The 14969-nt window shown below is 34.9% G+C and overlaps 1 protein-coding gene across 4 annotated transcripts in view; it reads left to right on the plus strand.

Moving 5' to 3' along the window:
• The window catches only part of NBEA (neurobeachin), a 486311-nt gene that overhangs the window by 142054 nt on the left and 329288 nt on the right, over nucleotides 1-14969 (plus strand). For all 4 annotated transcript variants that reach the window (XM_054387432.1, XM_054387415.1, XM_054387443.1 and 1 more), the window contains exons 17-24: nucleotides 196-288; nucleotides 2720-2828; nucleotides 5296-5377; nucleotides 5602-5725; nucleotides 6106-6298; nucleotides 6574-7593; nucleotides 10875-11092; nucleotides 12512-12665. In XM_054387432.1, the coding sequence (XP_054243407.1) occupies nucleotides 196-288; nucleotides 2720-2828; nucleotides 5296-5377; nucleotides 5602-5725; nucleotides 6106-6298; nucleotides 6574-7593; nucleotides 10875-11092; nucleotides 12512-12665 (1993 nt within the window). The remainder of the gene's footprint in view (nucleotides 1-195; nucleotides 289-2719; nucleotides 2829-5295; nucleotides 5378-5601; nucleotides 5726-6105; nucleotides 6299-6573; nucleotides 7594-10874; nucleotides 11093-12511; nucleotides 12666-14969) is intronic.

Raw genomic sequence — 14969 nt, forward strand, 5'->3', positions numbered from 1 at the left:
CATGTCCCTAATACAAAAAAATTCCTACTCAGACTTCTACGCTGTGCTTGGTGCTTTCAGTATACCCTTCTATTTTGTGTAAATTGCCTTTTTAACAGTTTTATTTATTAAAAGATATCCCTGTTCAGTGAAATACGGTCTATATACATGATATTTAGTAATAAAGTGAAAAAACTTGTTGGATTTGTTTTTCAGAGTAATTTACAAGTTATTGGCTTCCAAAAGTGAGAGTATATGGGTACAAGCTTTGAAGGTCCTTGGATATTTTCTCAAACACTTGGGTCATAAGTAAGTGTAGTTTTTTTTATAGTGATGTATTTAAGTTCACAATTCTTCATGTCTTTTTTATCATTATTACTGTATATTCTTTAAAAATGATCACTATGTAGTCTTTAGAAATTACTATTATTAGGTTTTCTCATTAATAATTTGCATGCTCTGTTACCTTTATGCATTAGGATAAAATTAATTTTCCAGTTAGCTTGTTACTACTGTGGTACTTAAAAAGATACAGTGATTATTTGCCAAACATATGATATGCTGAAATTCAAGTTTTAAAACTACTGAAAAACATTTGTCAAAAATATATTTATAAATGTGTATTGTATGTTCAGCTAGGGATAACAGGAAACATGTGTATGTCATCAAAACTTTGTTGCTGGAATTTTCATTGCAATAAAAGTTTCAGAGCAGTATTTTTAAAAATAGCTTTAAAATGATGGGAAAAATGAAATAGATGTTATTCACATGGGAAAGATTCAGAAGGAAAAGCAAACAGACCAAGTAAATGGAGGTAAGGACATGGCCTCTAGGCAAGAAATAGTCACATATAAAAAGAAATGGTGTCATGAAATAGATGTATTTAGTCTCATCTTTCATAGTTTGCTGGGAAGAAAGAATTAACATCATGCAGTGCTGTGAAACCAGCTGCTGCTTGCATTTTCCCTTTTAAATGTGGTGTTTAACTTCCTACTAGGTTAACCCAAAACAATGTTCCAGTGGGAGACTGTGCAGTATGAAAAATGACCATGTGCTTCACAAGAGTCTTTATTATGTAAAACCTCCTTAGAAGGAAGAGGAGCTAGGAGTCCAGCCAGAGTGTGATATTGCTAGTTGTGCTTTTCTCAGTGAGATCAATAAAGTATGACTAGATAGATAATTGAGAGACAGTTAGCTGAGAATATGCTCCCAAATGGGATTTTTCTTTTGGAATCCTGCAAGCCAAATAGTGTTCTGGGAATTAGTCAAGCAAATTGATAGTCCACTCGGGAATCTCCAAGGGCTCTTCAAACGTTACTTACTAAAAATCATTCATATTGATAGGAGTTGGATTAAGTAAAATACACTAGATGAAGGTTTTACTTCTGCAGAAGCCTTGTTGTGTTCAAAAAGGTACATTTGTTTAAAATATTTGTCACTTATTCATTAAATCAAACTCCATTAGTAAAACATTAGAGAAAAAGAGAAGAGATTTTTCAGAAGCTGAAATTTCCTTTTCCAGTCCCTAGCATTTACATGTAATTATGGTTGTAACAGTGTTGTTTCCATTGTTGAGAGAAATCAAGTACTTAGCACAAAATTAATTTGATTTTTCATGTAATTAAGGTAATTGAAATCCTTTTGAATATTCTGTGTAACTTTCAAAGTTTTTTTCTCTAAATTTTCAAACCCTTGAACATCTGTAAATATGCACATTTTATGCAGCTCACAAGGTTGAATAACTGTAGGTTTTCTCATAAGTGACTCATGTAACTCTGTAACCCAGTTACAAGCTGTTGCCACTCTTTTGGGGTTATTGGAAAATTATAATACTGTATTAATTGTAAAAGTTCTAGAATGAATCTATGTAATTTAAACCTGTGTTATTATCATCAGTAGTCATGAAAAGGGAGTTTCTTCACTTTTGAATGCATAAAATTTCACAGGCACTTTGCTGTTTTTTCTCTTACATTGTTCTGGTACTTCAATATAGATTATTAATTATTTTGAATAACAGTTTTTATTTCAAAGTCATTACAGAGTAGATAAATTTAATGATGCAATTTACAGGAAGTACTCTGTTTATTTATGATGTATCCAATTTTTGGAGCAGGTGGAATTCACTGATGTGAGCAGCTTTCTTCTCTGCTTTTTTAATATTGGAGTAATTTTCATCCTACCTATCAAAATCTCTTCAATTACTTGGAATTTCATAACTTTTCAGGATTTTATTTTCCTTGAAGCATTTAATGATTCTGGCTGCGTAAGAAAATGCTATATAAAGAGAAAGGCAATACTGATAAATCTGTATGTTAGTGTTTATATTGGAGTGTCCCAAGTCCTTGAGAGAGCAGGATGTGTTCTGCAGCAATCACATTTTAGCCAACCTGTAAATATATTGAACTCATTCTAAGTAAGATAGAAATTAATTCCTTTGTGTTCTTCAACTGTGAAAATTGTGGAGGGTGAGAATGGTTTATGATTTGTTTTATACAAAAGTCCCCCAAATACAACATTGATTTCAGAGAACCTTTATGGATTTCTACAATTGCATTCATTGGGAAAAATCTTAAATGAGGATTATTTCATAGTATTTGCAGACTGACAAATTTAAGAGCTTCTTAGTACAACACCAAGATATTTGTCTTCTAGATCTTCTTTTTTTTTTTTTTTTTTTTTTTTTGCATTAAAGTGTTCACCACACTTCACATTTTCCTAATGCCTTTATTTTCTCTTGCAGGCGAAAGGTTGAAATCATGCATACCCATAGTCTTTTCACACTGCTTGGAGAAAGGCTGATGCTGCATACAAATACTGTGACCGTTACAACATATAACACACTTTATGAGGTAGGGATTGTTAAACGTGGTGATTGTCATCTCTGTTGTGAAGATTATGAATTAATTGTAATGGTGCGACTGTGCTTTACAATATCATAGAATCATAGAATCAGTCAGGGTTGGAAGGGACCACAAGGATCAGCTAGTTCCAACCCCCCTGCCATGGGCAGGGACACCTCACACTAGGTCAGGCTGGCCAGAGCCTCATCCAGCCTGGCCTTAAACACCTCCAGGGATGGGGCCTCAACCACCTCCCTGGGCAACCCATTCCAGGCTCTCACCACTCTCATGGTGAAGAACTTCCTCCTCATGTCCAGTCTGAATCTACCTACTTCCAGCTTTATTCCATATCCTGATTCTCAACAGAGAAATTTATGGATAGAAGTTTTTAAAAAAGGGTTTCTTGATTCAGACATATCTTTCTATGCTTTTTGATATTTTTATTAACAATTTCATAATTTTTGCACAATCTCTAAACTTGCCATTGTAGCATTACCCTGCTGTTTAAGATACTTACCGCTTTCCACACACACACAAAAAATTTACTTCAGACCTCCAATTGTTCTTTCTCCTCCACTGTTTGGAGGAGTTTTTTTCCATTGCAATGGAAAGTGCTGGAACCAGAGATATGCCTCTTTTTCTTTTTTGTGCCGTTCAAGTTTACACAATTCCAAAAAGGGCTCTTTCTTTTTTATATAGTAATGCTGGTAGTTTGCCAAAATGATAACTAAACACAGCCACTTTTATGTAACAGATACTACTTGAGGTGAGTAAATATGACCTTGAAACATTCTCCTGTTCTACCAGGCTCTTGTAGAAACTTCATTTTTTGTGATGAGCAATTTTTGTAAGATAAATATTGTCATCATCAAATTAGTGAAAACTCCCATCCTTATGCCTGCAAATGCATAAAGATCAGGTTCTTCAAAATGGTGACTTAGAATTGTCTGTCTTGCAATTCCTGAGGATCTTATTTCTAGAAAGAGATTTTTTTTTGTTTGCTTGTTTTTTTCTTTGGCTTGGGGTTTTTTTTTGATACATGTAAGCATAACAGCTGGGTACTCAGGTTGGGCTCAAAGACAGACAGAATACTAAAGGAATGCTTGGCATTTAGAGTTCTAAGTTCAAATGATGTAGAAAACATTCTCCTTTGGTTGTAAAAATCCTAAATGTCATTTATTTGACAAACATCAAGTTCTTTTTTTTTAATATATTTTGGCATATGTATCTAAACTTCCCCAGTGTAGTTTGACTACTTGGATCTAGATGTCCCTGCACTCAGATTTCTGAGAGCTTCTATATTGGTATTCTCAGAAATTACATGACCTAGTGAAAAAATTAAAGGCCTCAAATCCAGCCTTCACAGGCATTCACTTTGAAATAATAGTCAGAGGATGAAAGAAAGGAGTTAAGTGCTATAAGAACAAAAGATTTGCCAAGGAACTAGTGCAGGTACTTTTCATGTTCTCTCATAAAAAGGAAAGATATTTGCATTCCATTTTAAATACCAATATGTAAAGACCCATTCAATGATACTATGTTTACAGCTGATGTTAGTTTGAGTATTGATTAATGAATGAGCTAATGTTCTGCTTTAAAATAAATAAGAATTACTAATTAAATTATGCTATTTGCTTGAATACACTTATGGAGAATCCCATGTTAACATCATTAAATTTTTAGCTTGTTCTTAAAAAATAAAGTTTCATACATAGAACCAGTGGCAGGTATCCCAATGTTAACGGTCTATGGTGTTGCCTCATTACAGATTATTTAGATTGTCAGGTACAATTCATGAAACGTGAAGCTCTGTTCCTCTTTCTTAGCTGGAGAAAACCAAACCCACTTTTAAGAGTTATTTGATTTGGTTATGGATGGAACAGAATGTCTTACTAAATTTTAATTTACGGTGCTCATGACGTTATTTTTCTTCTGTGAATGCATTAACACAATGAAGAATGTAAATGAAAGATCTTTAAAAAAACATCACTACCTCTATATTTAGTCAGATAACTCAAATGTGAACATAGAAGATTTCACCTCGACATGAGGAGAAACTTCTTTACAGTGAGGGTGACAGAACACTGGAACAGGCTCCCCAGGGGGGTTGTGGAATCTCCTCTGGAGACTTTCCGAACCCACCTGGATGCATTCCTGTGCGGACTCCCCAAAGTGATCCTGCTCTGGCAGGGGGGTTGGACTTGATGATCTCTTGAGGTCCCTTCCAACCTCTGATATACTGTGATGCTGTGATAACTCAAAAAGTAGCCAACCAACCACTGTACAACATGAAAATCTCCATCCTTGCATAGAGGAATTGCTTGTTTCCATTCTTCAAGAATGAAATTATTTTATATAAATGTTTTATATGGAGTTACAGTGTGGCCATGGTAAGTGTTCTTAATCTTAAAAACGAACAAAGAAATGCTGTAACATTTAATAAACATAGTAAAAGAAACGTGATATTCTCTTCTAGATTTTGACAGAACAAGTATGCACTCAAGTTGTTCATAAACCACATCCAGAGCCAGATTCTACAGTGAAAATTCAGAATCCAAGTAAGGACAATTTGTTTGTATGATAAATGTGGTACCTCAGGGCGGTGGGGTTTTTTGAAAGAATATAATTCAGGAAGTGAGAACAATTAATTAGTGTATCTCAAATACATATGGGTTTCAATTACTACTTATATTAGGAACTGTCAGCAACTTTTTCTTGTTGGTTTTTTTTTTTTTTTAATGTTATTAAAATGTGTTACGTTAACTAATTTATTCTTTCAAAGTGATTCTTAAGGTGGTGGCAACACTGTTAAAAAACTCCACGCCAAGTGCTGAGCTGATGGAAGTTCGACGTTTGTTCTTATCTGATATGATTAAACTCTTTAGTAATAGCCGTGAAAACAGAAGGTATGTTGCTACAAAGAGTATTTTCTCATCCTTAGTTTGTAGGTAATAGTAATTTGTTACATGAGCACCATCTTATCTTTCCTCTAGACAATGGCAGCAAACTCTCTCCTGTGTAGAGTTTTATACTGCATTTTAAGTGAAATATAATAAAGATACATTGAATAAATTTGTGGTAACTTTTCTTAGTTCAGCAACTAATGCTGTATTCTTTGGTTTAGAATATATTTGAAATCTGTATTCATTCTGAAGTATTTTTAAGTTTCTTCCTACCATTGGAAGCAGGAATTTTCAGAGGAGATGTTCCTCCCATTTTAACCATCATCACATTAAATTAAAGAAGCTTTGTTTGGATATATTTTGACCTAATTATTTCACTTTAGATGTTTACTTCAGTGTTCAGTGTGGCAGGACTGGATGTTTTCTCTGGGATACATTAACCCTAAGAACTCTGAAGAGCAGAAGATCACAGAGATGGTTTACAACATTTTCCGCATTCTCTTGTATCATGCAATAAAATATGAATGGGGAGGCTGGAGAGTGTGGGTGGACACTCTTTCTATAGCTCATTCCAAGGTAAGAAACGGTTTGTGGATTGTTACTTTTTAGTACTGGTAACTCCCCCAACAGGAACGAGCACTATAGCAAGATAAGATGTAAAGCTATTTAGTGCCATCTGGTGGCAATTTCCATACATGTCAACGTGGCCTTTTTTTGGTCACTGTTGTAGGGACTTTGCTGTGAAACAATTTGGAAGCATTACGCAATATGTTGTCAAGATTGTTGTTAGTTTTTTGTCCAAGTTCACGTAGCATATATTCATCCATGTAATCTGTTCATTTCTTATTTAGGTCACATATGAGGCTCACAAAGAGTATCTAGCAAAAATGTATGAAGAGTATCAAAGGCAAGAGGAAGAAAACATAAAAAAAGGGAAGAAGGGGAATGTCAGCACCATCTCAGGTCTTTCCTCTCAAACAACGGGAGCAAAAGGTGGAATGGAAATTCGAGAGATAGAAGACCTTTCTCAAAGTCAAAGTCCAGAAAGTGAAACAGATTACCCTGTTAGTACAGATACCAGGGACTTGCTCATGGCAACAAAGGTGTCAGATGATGTCCTTGGAAATTCTGAGAGATCAGGAGGAGGAGTGCATGTGGAAGTTCATGACCTTTTAGTTGATATAAAAGCTGAAAAGGTAGAAGCTACTGAAGTAAAACTTGACGATATGGATTTATCACCAGAGACACTGGTAACTGGAGAAAACGGTGCACTTGTAGAAGTCGAATCTCTTCTAGATAATGTATATAGTGCTGCTGTTGAAAAGCTCCAAAACAATGTTCATGGAAGTGTGGGTATTATTAAGAAGAATGAGGAAAAGGATAATGGTCCATTAATAACTCTGGCCGATGAGAAAGATGAACCTTCTAGTAACAGTACCTCATTTCTCTTTGATAAAATACCTAGTCAAGAGGAGAAACTTTTACCTGAACTTTCAAGTAATCACATTTCTATTCCAAATGTGCAAGAGACACAGATGCACCTTGGTGTAAATGATGATTTGGGATTGCTTGCACATATGGCAGGTAGTGTAGATATTACATGTGCTTCAAGTATAATAGAGGACAAGGAGTTCAAGATTCACACAACTTCAGATGGAATGAGTAGCATTTCTGAGAGGGAGTTGGCTTCCTCATCTAAAGGATTAGAATATGCTGAAATGACTGCCACAACTCTTGAGACAGAGTCTTCTGGTAGCAAAACTGTACCTAGTGTTGATGCAGGAAGTGTAATATCAGATACAGAAAGATCTGATGATGGTAAGGAGGCAGGAAAGGAGATACGGAAGATCCAGACAACTACCACAACCCAGGTAAGTTTCAAGTCTTGTACTGCTATATGTGTCTGATGCAATCACTTTTTGTTGCTGGCAGACAAATTAATACTATAAGATCTGAGAGATATTTGAAGTGTATATGAAAAATGCCCATTGGAATAAAATATACTTTGAAAACTGTATAACATGTAAAGATTGTCAAGCCTTTCATGTTTGTATAAAATATGTGTACTGCAATTGTGGATGCTTTAGTTTAAGAAAACTTAGCTAAAACAGTCTCTCATCCATTTTCCTTACTTCTTCTGGGTAGATTCACTAATCCTCTTATAATTCTGCTTTAGACTTTTTTGTTAGTAAGTCTTAAGATTGGAAATATCTGTATTTTATTGTGGAAAATACATTGAAGTGTTTTTACTGTTGATGTACCATTCTCAGAATGCAGTCTTAACAACACTTTAGTACACTGTCATTCTCCCTGTACAGAAATGCTGATGTAAGTGATCTCCTTATTTGATCCTAACACAAGAAATATTTGTAGTTCAGTGATAACAGAAGAGAAACTGTGACTCAACTTCCAGACCAGAATTCCTGAAACCATGGAAGAGGAGCCAAACAAAAATTGCAAAAACTTTTCTGCCTGGAATTGTGTAGTGTGTAACTAATTGTGAGAAGAGGGAGTTTCAGAGATACACTTAGGTACACTCAAATTATTTGTCATCTGATGAAAGGACATAGATCAGTCAGCCTGCTGTGTTCTCCAGGGAGACGATGCTTTCAGAGAAAAACTTTCAGTTCCCAAACACCTTATTTTAAGATTTAATTTTGTGATTGTTAATACTATGGAAACTTATAAATGGAATGAATGGAGGATAGCAGGAAAAAGGAACAGTCATCTTTTATTCCAAAATGTGAACTTTTGTTTAAAAAGTAAAGGGCAAGTGAAATACTAGTATTCATTTTCTATGTACATACATACATGCATAAACACTGAATTTGTTAGATACACCTTAAATAAGAAAACATTATGTGACTTTGTGCTATCTGCTGCAGAAAATCCTGTCAGTGTGACTTCAGAACTTTTCTGTTCTTTAACCCTTTTTCTTGATGAATCTCACCTATAGTGAGTGAATCATAAAAATGTAAATTTCTCAAGCCTGTATTTGTTAGGATTAAAATTATTTATAAATCTTAACAAAATTTTGTCACAACATTGTGAGATAGGAGAAACAAAATGTTTTCCAGGTGTTTTAGTTACAAAATTCCTATCTTCTGCAAATTATCTACAAACTGTATTCTTCAAAAGTTTGACTCTACAAGTGATTTAACTCCCATATACTACTTAAATTACAGTTGTGTGCCACTAAAATAAATTCAAAACTACAATAAAGTCTGCAGCAAGTAATGTATTTTAAAAATCCAATTATCAACTGTTTAACCACCAGAATAGTTGTTACTCTCTAATCTTTCCTTTGGGTGTTTCAAAGTACCCAGAGAACTGAAAGCTGTCCATGGTTAAATCTTTTCTGTTTAAATGAAGTTAACCTAAACAAAATCAAAAACCAACCAAACAAAAAAACCACAGAGAGATGGAAATATACACTAAACAAAGCATAATTCAAGCTGTATTTTTTTCATGAGTAAAGAGTGATGTTTGCTTGCAGCATGCATGGGGACTGCCATATTAGATTTGATCTCTTTAATACAATTGAAAGAGGCTTAAGGCTGATCACCCAAATGTAGACAGCTGGGTTTCATGGTGGATTATGTAATGCACATATAAAAGCCATTCTTGCAAATACAGTATTATTGGCTAGAAACAAATTTCCTTGATTTTGGTACAGTTATAATACCATTACTGCTGCTGACATGACAACTACTGGTTGTTGTACTCTTTTAAAAGAGGACAAGTGGTATGTGAACGGAGTTGCCAACTTTTGATTTTCTACAGTCAGTAAGAAATAACCTGTCTTTTATTCAAATGGATTGAAAGAAAGCAACACAACAAAGTAAAGATGGGAACGCCTTTCTGCTTCTAAGGAGAGTTAGTGCCTTTATCAATAGTAGATCAGATATTGAAGAATATAAAATTAAGTCTCTCCCAACTAGGAAAGGCTGAATATAGAATTAGAAGCACTATGCAGAATATTCATGAAAAAAAAATCCTAGGTATGTCTGAGAGAAAAAGGAAAGAATCATTTAAAAATAACTTTAAGAAAGACATAGGAAATAAACAGTAAGAATATTAATCCCAGTAAGTCAAATGGAATGAGGGAAACCTGCCCTGTTCTTAGAATGCTGTCTACAAAAGATCAAAATTAGACTGAAGATCTAAGAAGCTTTCCAGCTCAACTCCAGTTCTGTGACCACTTTCACATTGCAAGCACACATTTCATAAATGTCTGTTTACTTTTAAATGTCCAGATTTAAAACAGCCTGTTTAGATCAGGATGTGAATATGTGCAAAGCAAGTATCTTGTCTGCATTTTGCTAGTTTTAAGCTAAAGTGCGACTCTCAAGGGTCAGACTTTATATTCCTTCCTTGCACATTCTAAGTAATTTCATTAGGAATATTTGTATCAAATTTGGTCAATATGTTTGTTCTTTACTACTTCTTCCTTCACAGTATCCTTTATGTCTATCTTTTACCTTTACTTTTGCCTTTAATCACCAAGTGGAAACAGTTGTGACTATGTAGATATTGAAAGGGAATGAAATTCACATTCTCCACCTGTTGGGAGAATCCAAAGAATGTCCTGAGGATCCATAAAACTGTTAACCAATTACAAAGTGTGACAAAATTGGCAAAATGAGATTTGGGAGACTAGACCTGACTCTCTAATGATCCTGCTAAAAAGACCAGATAAATAAATGAGTTTTGAAAAATGAGGAGCTGTTTGAAAGTACACTGATTCCATGGAGCCACCACTGTGTAGTTTATCCTGTTTTGAGTCAAATAGTCAAAGAAGACTGTGTTTATCAGCAGAAAAGAACAGTCGTTTTCCATAAACAAAGTCTTGTCACTCCTGACCTTGTACTTGTGCTGCATTTGGTGTTTTCTGTAATACTTCAAGTGAAGAACCTGAGAGTAGAACGTTGGTGAACAGCTGAAATGAAGGCCAGCTGTAGGCCCTCAGTGCTGATTAATTTGAAATGGAACAGCTCCTTCACGGAAGGCTGGTGCCTGCCTTGGAAAAGCAGTATCTTCTGTAGTTTGCACTTGAGTCCAGTGTTAGTGTTATTCGTTCTCAAATTCTGTGATTCACTCAAAAGCACATTGCAAAATGTTAACATGACTTTTGAACTTCTCATTGCTGCAGGCAGTGCAGGGTCGATCTGTCACCCAGCAAGACCGGGATCTACGTGTTGACTTGGGATTTCGAGGAATGCCAATGACAGAAGAGCAGCGACGACAGTTTAGTCCGGGTCCACGCACAACTATGTTTCGTATTCCAGAGTTTAAATGGTCTCCCATGCACCAGCGGCTCCTGACAGACTTGCTTTTTGCACTAGAAACAGATGTACATGTTTGGAGAAGGTAGGTGGTTGTTTCTTCTTTATCTCCGGTGTTGTGTTTCTATCAACAAGGGAAAATTAGATGGATGTAGGAGGGGATGTTACTGGGATAATGGGAAGGGAAAGAGTTGGTGTAATCTGCCGTTCTGTATCTTACATCTTTTTTTTCACCCCTTCCCAGACTGTAATGGCACTGTTTCACAGTTAACAATTTTTGTTCTCTTGAGGTCTTGTACTACTCATACATAACCTAGCTAAAGTAAGCTGTTTTTTCAGCTTATGGTTAGTGTTAGAATCTGCTGCTTCTGTTTCAGATATGAGGAAGACTTCTGTGTCTGCTAGTGTCCATTTTCTTCAACTGATCCATGAAAAGAAACCACTCTACCCACAAACCATATAAAGGAAACCTCTTTCCTATAACATTTCCTAAGGAACTGTTTTTTCTAGTTGACAGTTGGGTTTTTTTGCATGCCACCTCCTGGTTGTGGTTAGTCTTGGTAGTTATGCTATATTTTATGACAGCACTGTGATTTCCTAGTGTTTTTTTTTTTTTTTTTTTGTACAGTTTTTAACAGACATCCCAAATAACTACTTCTCTTTAGGTATAAAAGACAATATTTAATTTAATACCCAGGACAGAATAGTTAATTTTGAGAAAACTTGAGCATAGTTATATCCAAGGACCAAATTATATTGCCTTTAATTTCCAATTTAGTGAACTCTTCTGTGATAGTCACTAGGAAACAGACAATTTTGATAATTCTTTTATGGCCAATTATGTGGGAGGAGCTTGTACTTTGTGTTTAGGTAATGGTTAGAGATTGAAGTTCAGTCTGTGCATTTTTAATTGAAGCCTTTAATTTCTGTTTGCTGGCTTTTGACAATATTGCTTTTGAGGAAAAAACCCACGTACATATAAACTGAGTTTTCGTCAATACTTCCCATGTTTTGTGTTTTGAGGGAATGACTATTTTTGGTACAACTTTTCACCAATTATGAGTTGCTGACATTTCAGCTAATTTTAGTAGCATCTATCACTTGCAAGTTACTATTAGATCAAGGTAGCACTATATTGTTATGTTATCATTAGGTGTTATCTAGGTTGGTTCAAATGGCACTGTATCAATATGGTGAACTCTTAATCACTAACTTTCACACTGAAAAAGACAACCCCAAGTGGTTTCAACAGAGCTGTTAATAAAGTAAAAGTGGTTACAAGCCATAGTTCTCAATTGGTTATCTGAAACTGAACCTATGTGAAAATAGGTAGCAGTCAATTTGTTCATTAGACTAATCCTATTCATATTTTTAGACAATGTACTTGCAAAGTTTTGCCTTTATGTCCCAGAAAAATCAATAGTCTATTTGCAAAGAATAAAGCTATTTAAACTTGCTAATTTAACCATTTCTTTTTAATCCATAATTTCTTCTGTTCTTGCAGTCACTCCACAAAATCTGTGATGGACTTTGTCAATAGCAATGAAAATATTATTTTTGTACACAACACAATACACCTCATTTCCCAGATGGTAGACAATATTATTATTGCTTGTGGAGGAATTTTACCACTGCTGTCAGCAGCCACGTCCCCAACTGTAAGTACAATATTTCCACCTAGTGGTCATGTAAGAAATTGTTAGTAATACAAACCACTATTTGCAGCTGACTTTTCTTCTTTAGGGATTCCTGTTCCACCTCTGATAGTTCTTTCAAAAAAAAATTAAATTTATATTCAAAACTGTTAAGCTTTCATATAGAGTGTTTATAGTGTTTTGCATTTGGAATGGTAATTTTATTAAAGAGGTAGTACTAAGTAAGAACAGTATTTTGTAGATATATAATACTCTGAAAGAGAAGACCATTAGGATTATGGTTGTGAATCATGATTACTTTAAGAAAATTACATGCTTTATGATGGCTAGCCATTGATACTCATAAATGTATTTTGCATGGCCACCAGTTGTTTGCATGTCAAATGATACCAAAAGTCATCCCCTCAGTACTCTGTTTACTTCTTTCTTCACCAGGTCCTGACCTTTGTTTCCTTTTTTTTGTTTTGATCTTGTATTGAAATGGGCTTCTATTTTTATCTGCTTCGACGTTCTTAGTAAACTATAAATTCTTAGGTGATCAAAGCTCAGGTAGGCAAAGCAGGCTAATAGAATGCTTTCTTGAAAAAGGAAGAAATATTTTGTAAATAATGCATTATTGCCAATAGTTGTTACAGTATTTCAATGTGATACTTTCTGTCCATATATGTGTTTTATTTCTTTCATACTAAATGTTTTATCTTGAGCATCCCATAAGAAGTTCATATTAGTCTATGAAACAGGAGCAAATGAAGCCCAAAAGTAACAAAGAGGCTTCTCTGTAGTAATATGGCTAGTAGGTACTGAAGGCTACAAATGTAGTTTACCAGAAAAAGATCCAATTCCTTGTTTGAGCCATTCAGCAACTGAAATTAGATTACTATGTCCCTGCTATTACTTCTGGTTATCTAGCCTGGTTGGCACAATTCTGTTTGAAATGTATGAATGTATGGACTAACACTTCAGTAAACATTAATATGAATTTCAGGCAGGCAATTAATGATAAAATGCTATTTCTTTATTATTTCCACCCTGTTAACTGGGAAAATATTTGCTATTAGCAAAAGTACAAGACTCAGAGGACAGACTGCAGTTGTCCATAGTCACAAGAATGACATCAAGGTTGCTGAATTTTGCAAGTGCTTTATTGTAAATATTCACAAATATGATAAAGTGCAGCCCAAGCCATCTCAAAATGCAGTCTTTAGATAAAAAGACACTAGGTGATATTTTTCAACACAAACCTTTTCGACATCACTTGAAAATTAACGTGTTTTCTTTACTGCCTTTTATATAAAAATATAAAATGGGGACAGCATTAATTAGGCTGCTATTCCACTGAATGATCATTGTGGGTTTTAGCTCTTATCCTGGATTATGACACTGCAGAGCTATTGTACAGAATAATAATTTTGTAGTTCACCATTTCCCTTTATTTATTCTGGATAATAAATACAAATGTGTGTGCTTTATAAATTACACATCCATTTGTTAAAGCATTGAGTGTTGATACTGCCTTGCTACAATAGCAGTGATTTTCTTGCACTGGTAGAAAGGCCACCTTTTCAAATTCATGTGTTATGCACCCATTTCTGCACTACATGGAGGCTGTCTGTGTTACTTAAACACTCAATTTTGCCATCTGTTTAGGATAATAATAAATAATAAAATAAACTAATTCACTAAAGTAGCTGGTTTCAAACTTAATTAATCCTACTTTGTGAAATTAAAAAATAAAAAATATAAAAAAAAAAAGTATTACTTTTGCCCCAGATGTACAGAGAGGGTGGAGAGAAGTAATTGATAAAAGTCACAAATTTCTTTCACCTGGAAAGAACCATTACTGTCTAGATGATTCATCCTACTCAACTCCATTCTTGTTCTGTCATTGCCTGTCCATAAACATAAGGAGAAAGCTGGATTTATTCATCAGTGTGACAGATACAACGAGCCCAGCACATCTTTTGTCCTTAGAGAATGTGCTTTCCCTCTATGTTTCTCTAGGTCTCAGTTATTGCGGGACCAGATGCCCCGTGGGGTATCAGACCACTTCTGAATATCCCTCATGGTGAATGTAAAGAAATTTCGTACTAATTCAGACTTCTGATACTTTTGCATCCTTGAACTGCTGTGGAGAAAGTGGATGGACAGCTAGTTAGGAAGATACTTCTTCTCAGTCCTGATAGGACAAAGTAGCGCCATAGTCAGTTACAGGAGACTCACACTCCTCCTTCCAAGAGCTGTTAATTAGAAAAAAATTGGTCTGAAACTGGAAGATTTATATAATGTTTCCACTGCATAATACACTTA

Source organism: Indicator indicator, chromosome 1 (genome assembly GCF_027791375.1).
Source record: "Indicator indicator isolate 239-I01 chromosome 1, UM_Iind_1.1, whole genome shotgun sequence".
In the NCBI taxonomy this organism is placed as follows: domain Eukaryota; kingdom Metazoa; phylum Chordata; class Aves; order Piciformes; family Indicatoridae; genus Indicator; species Indicator indicator.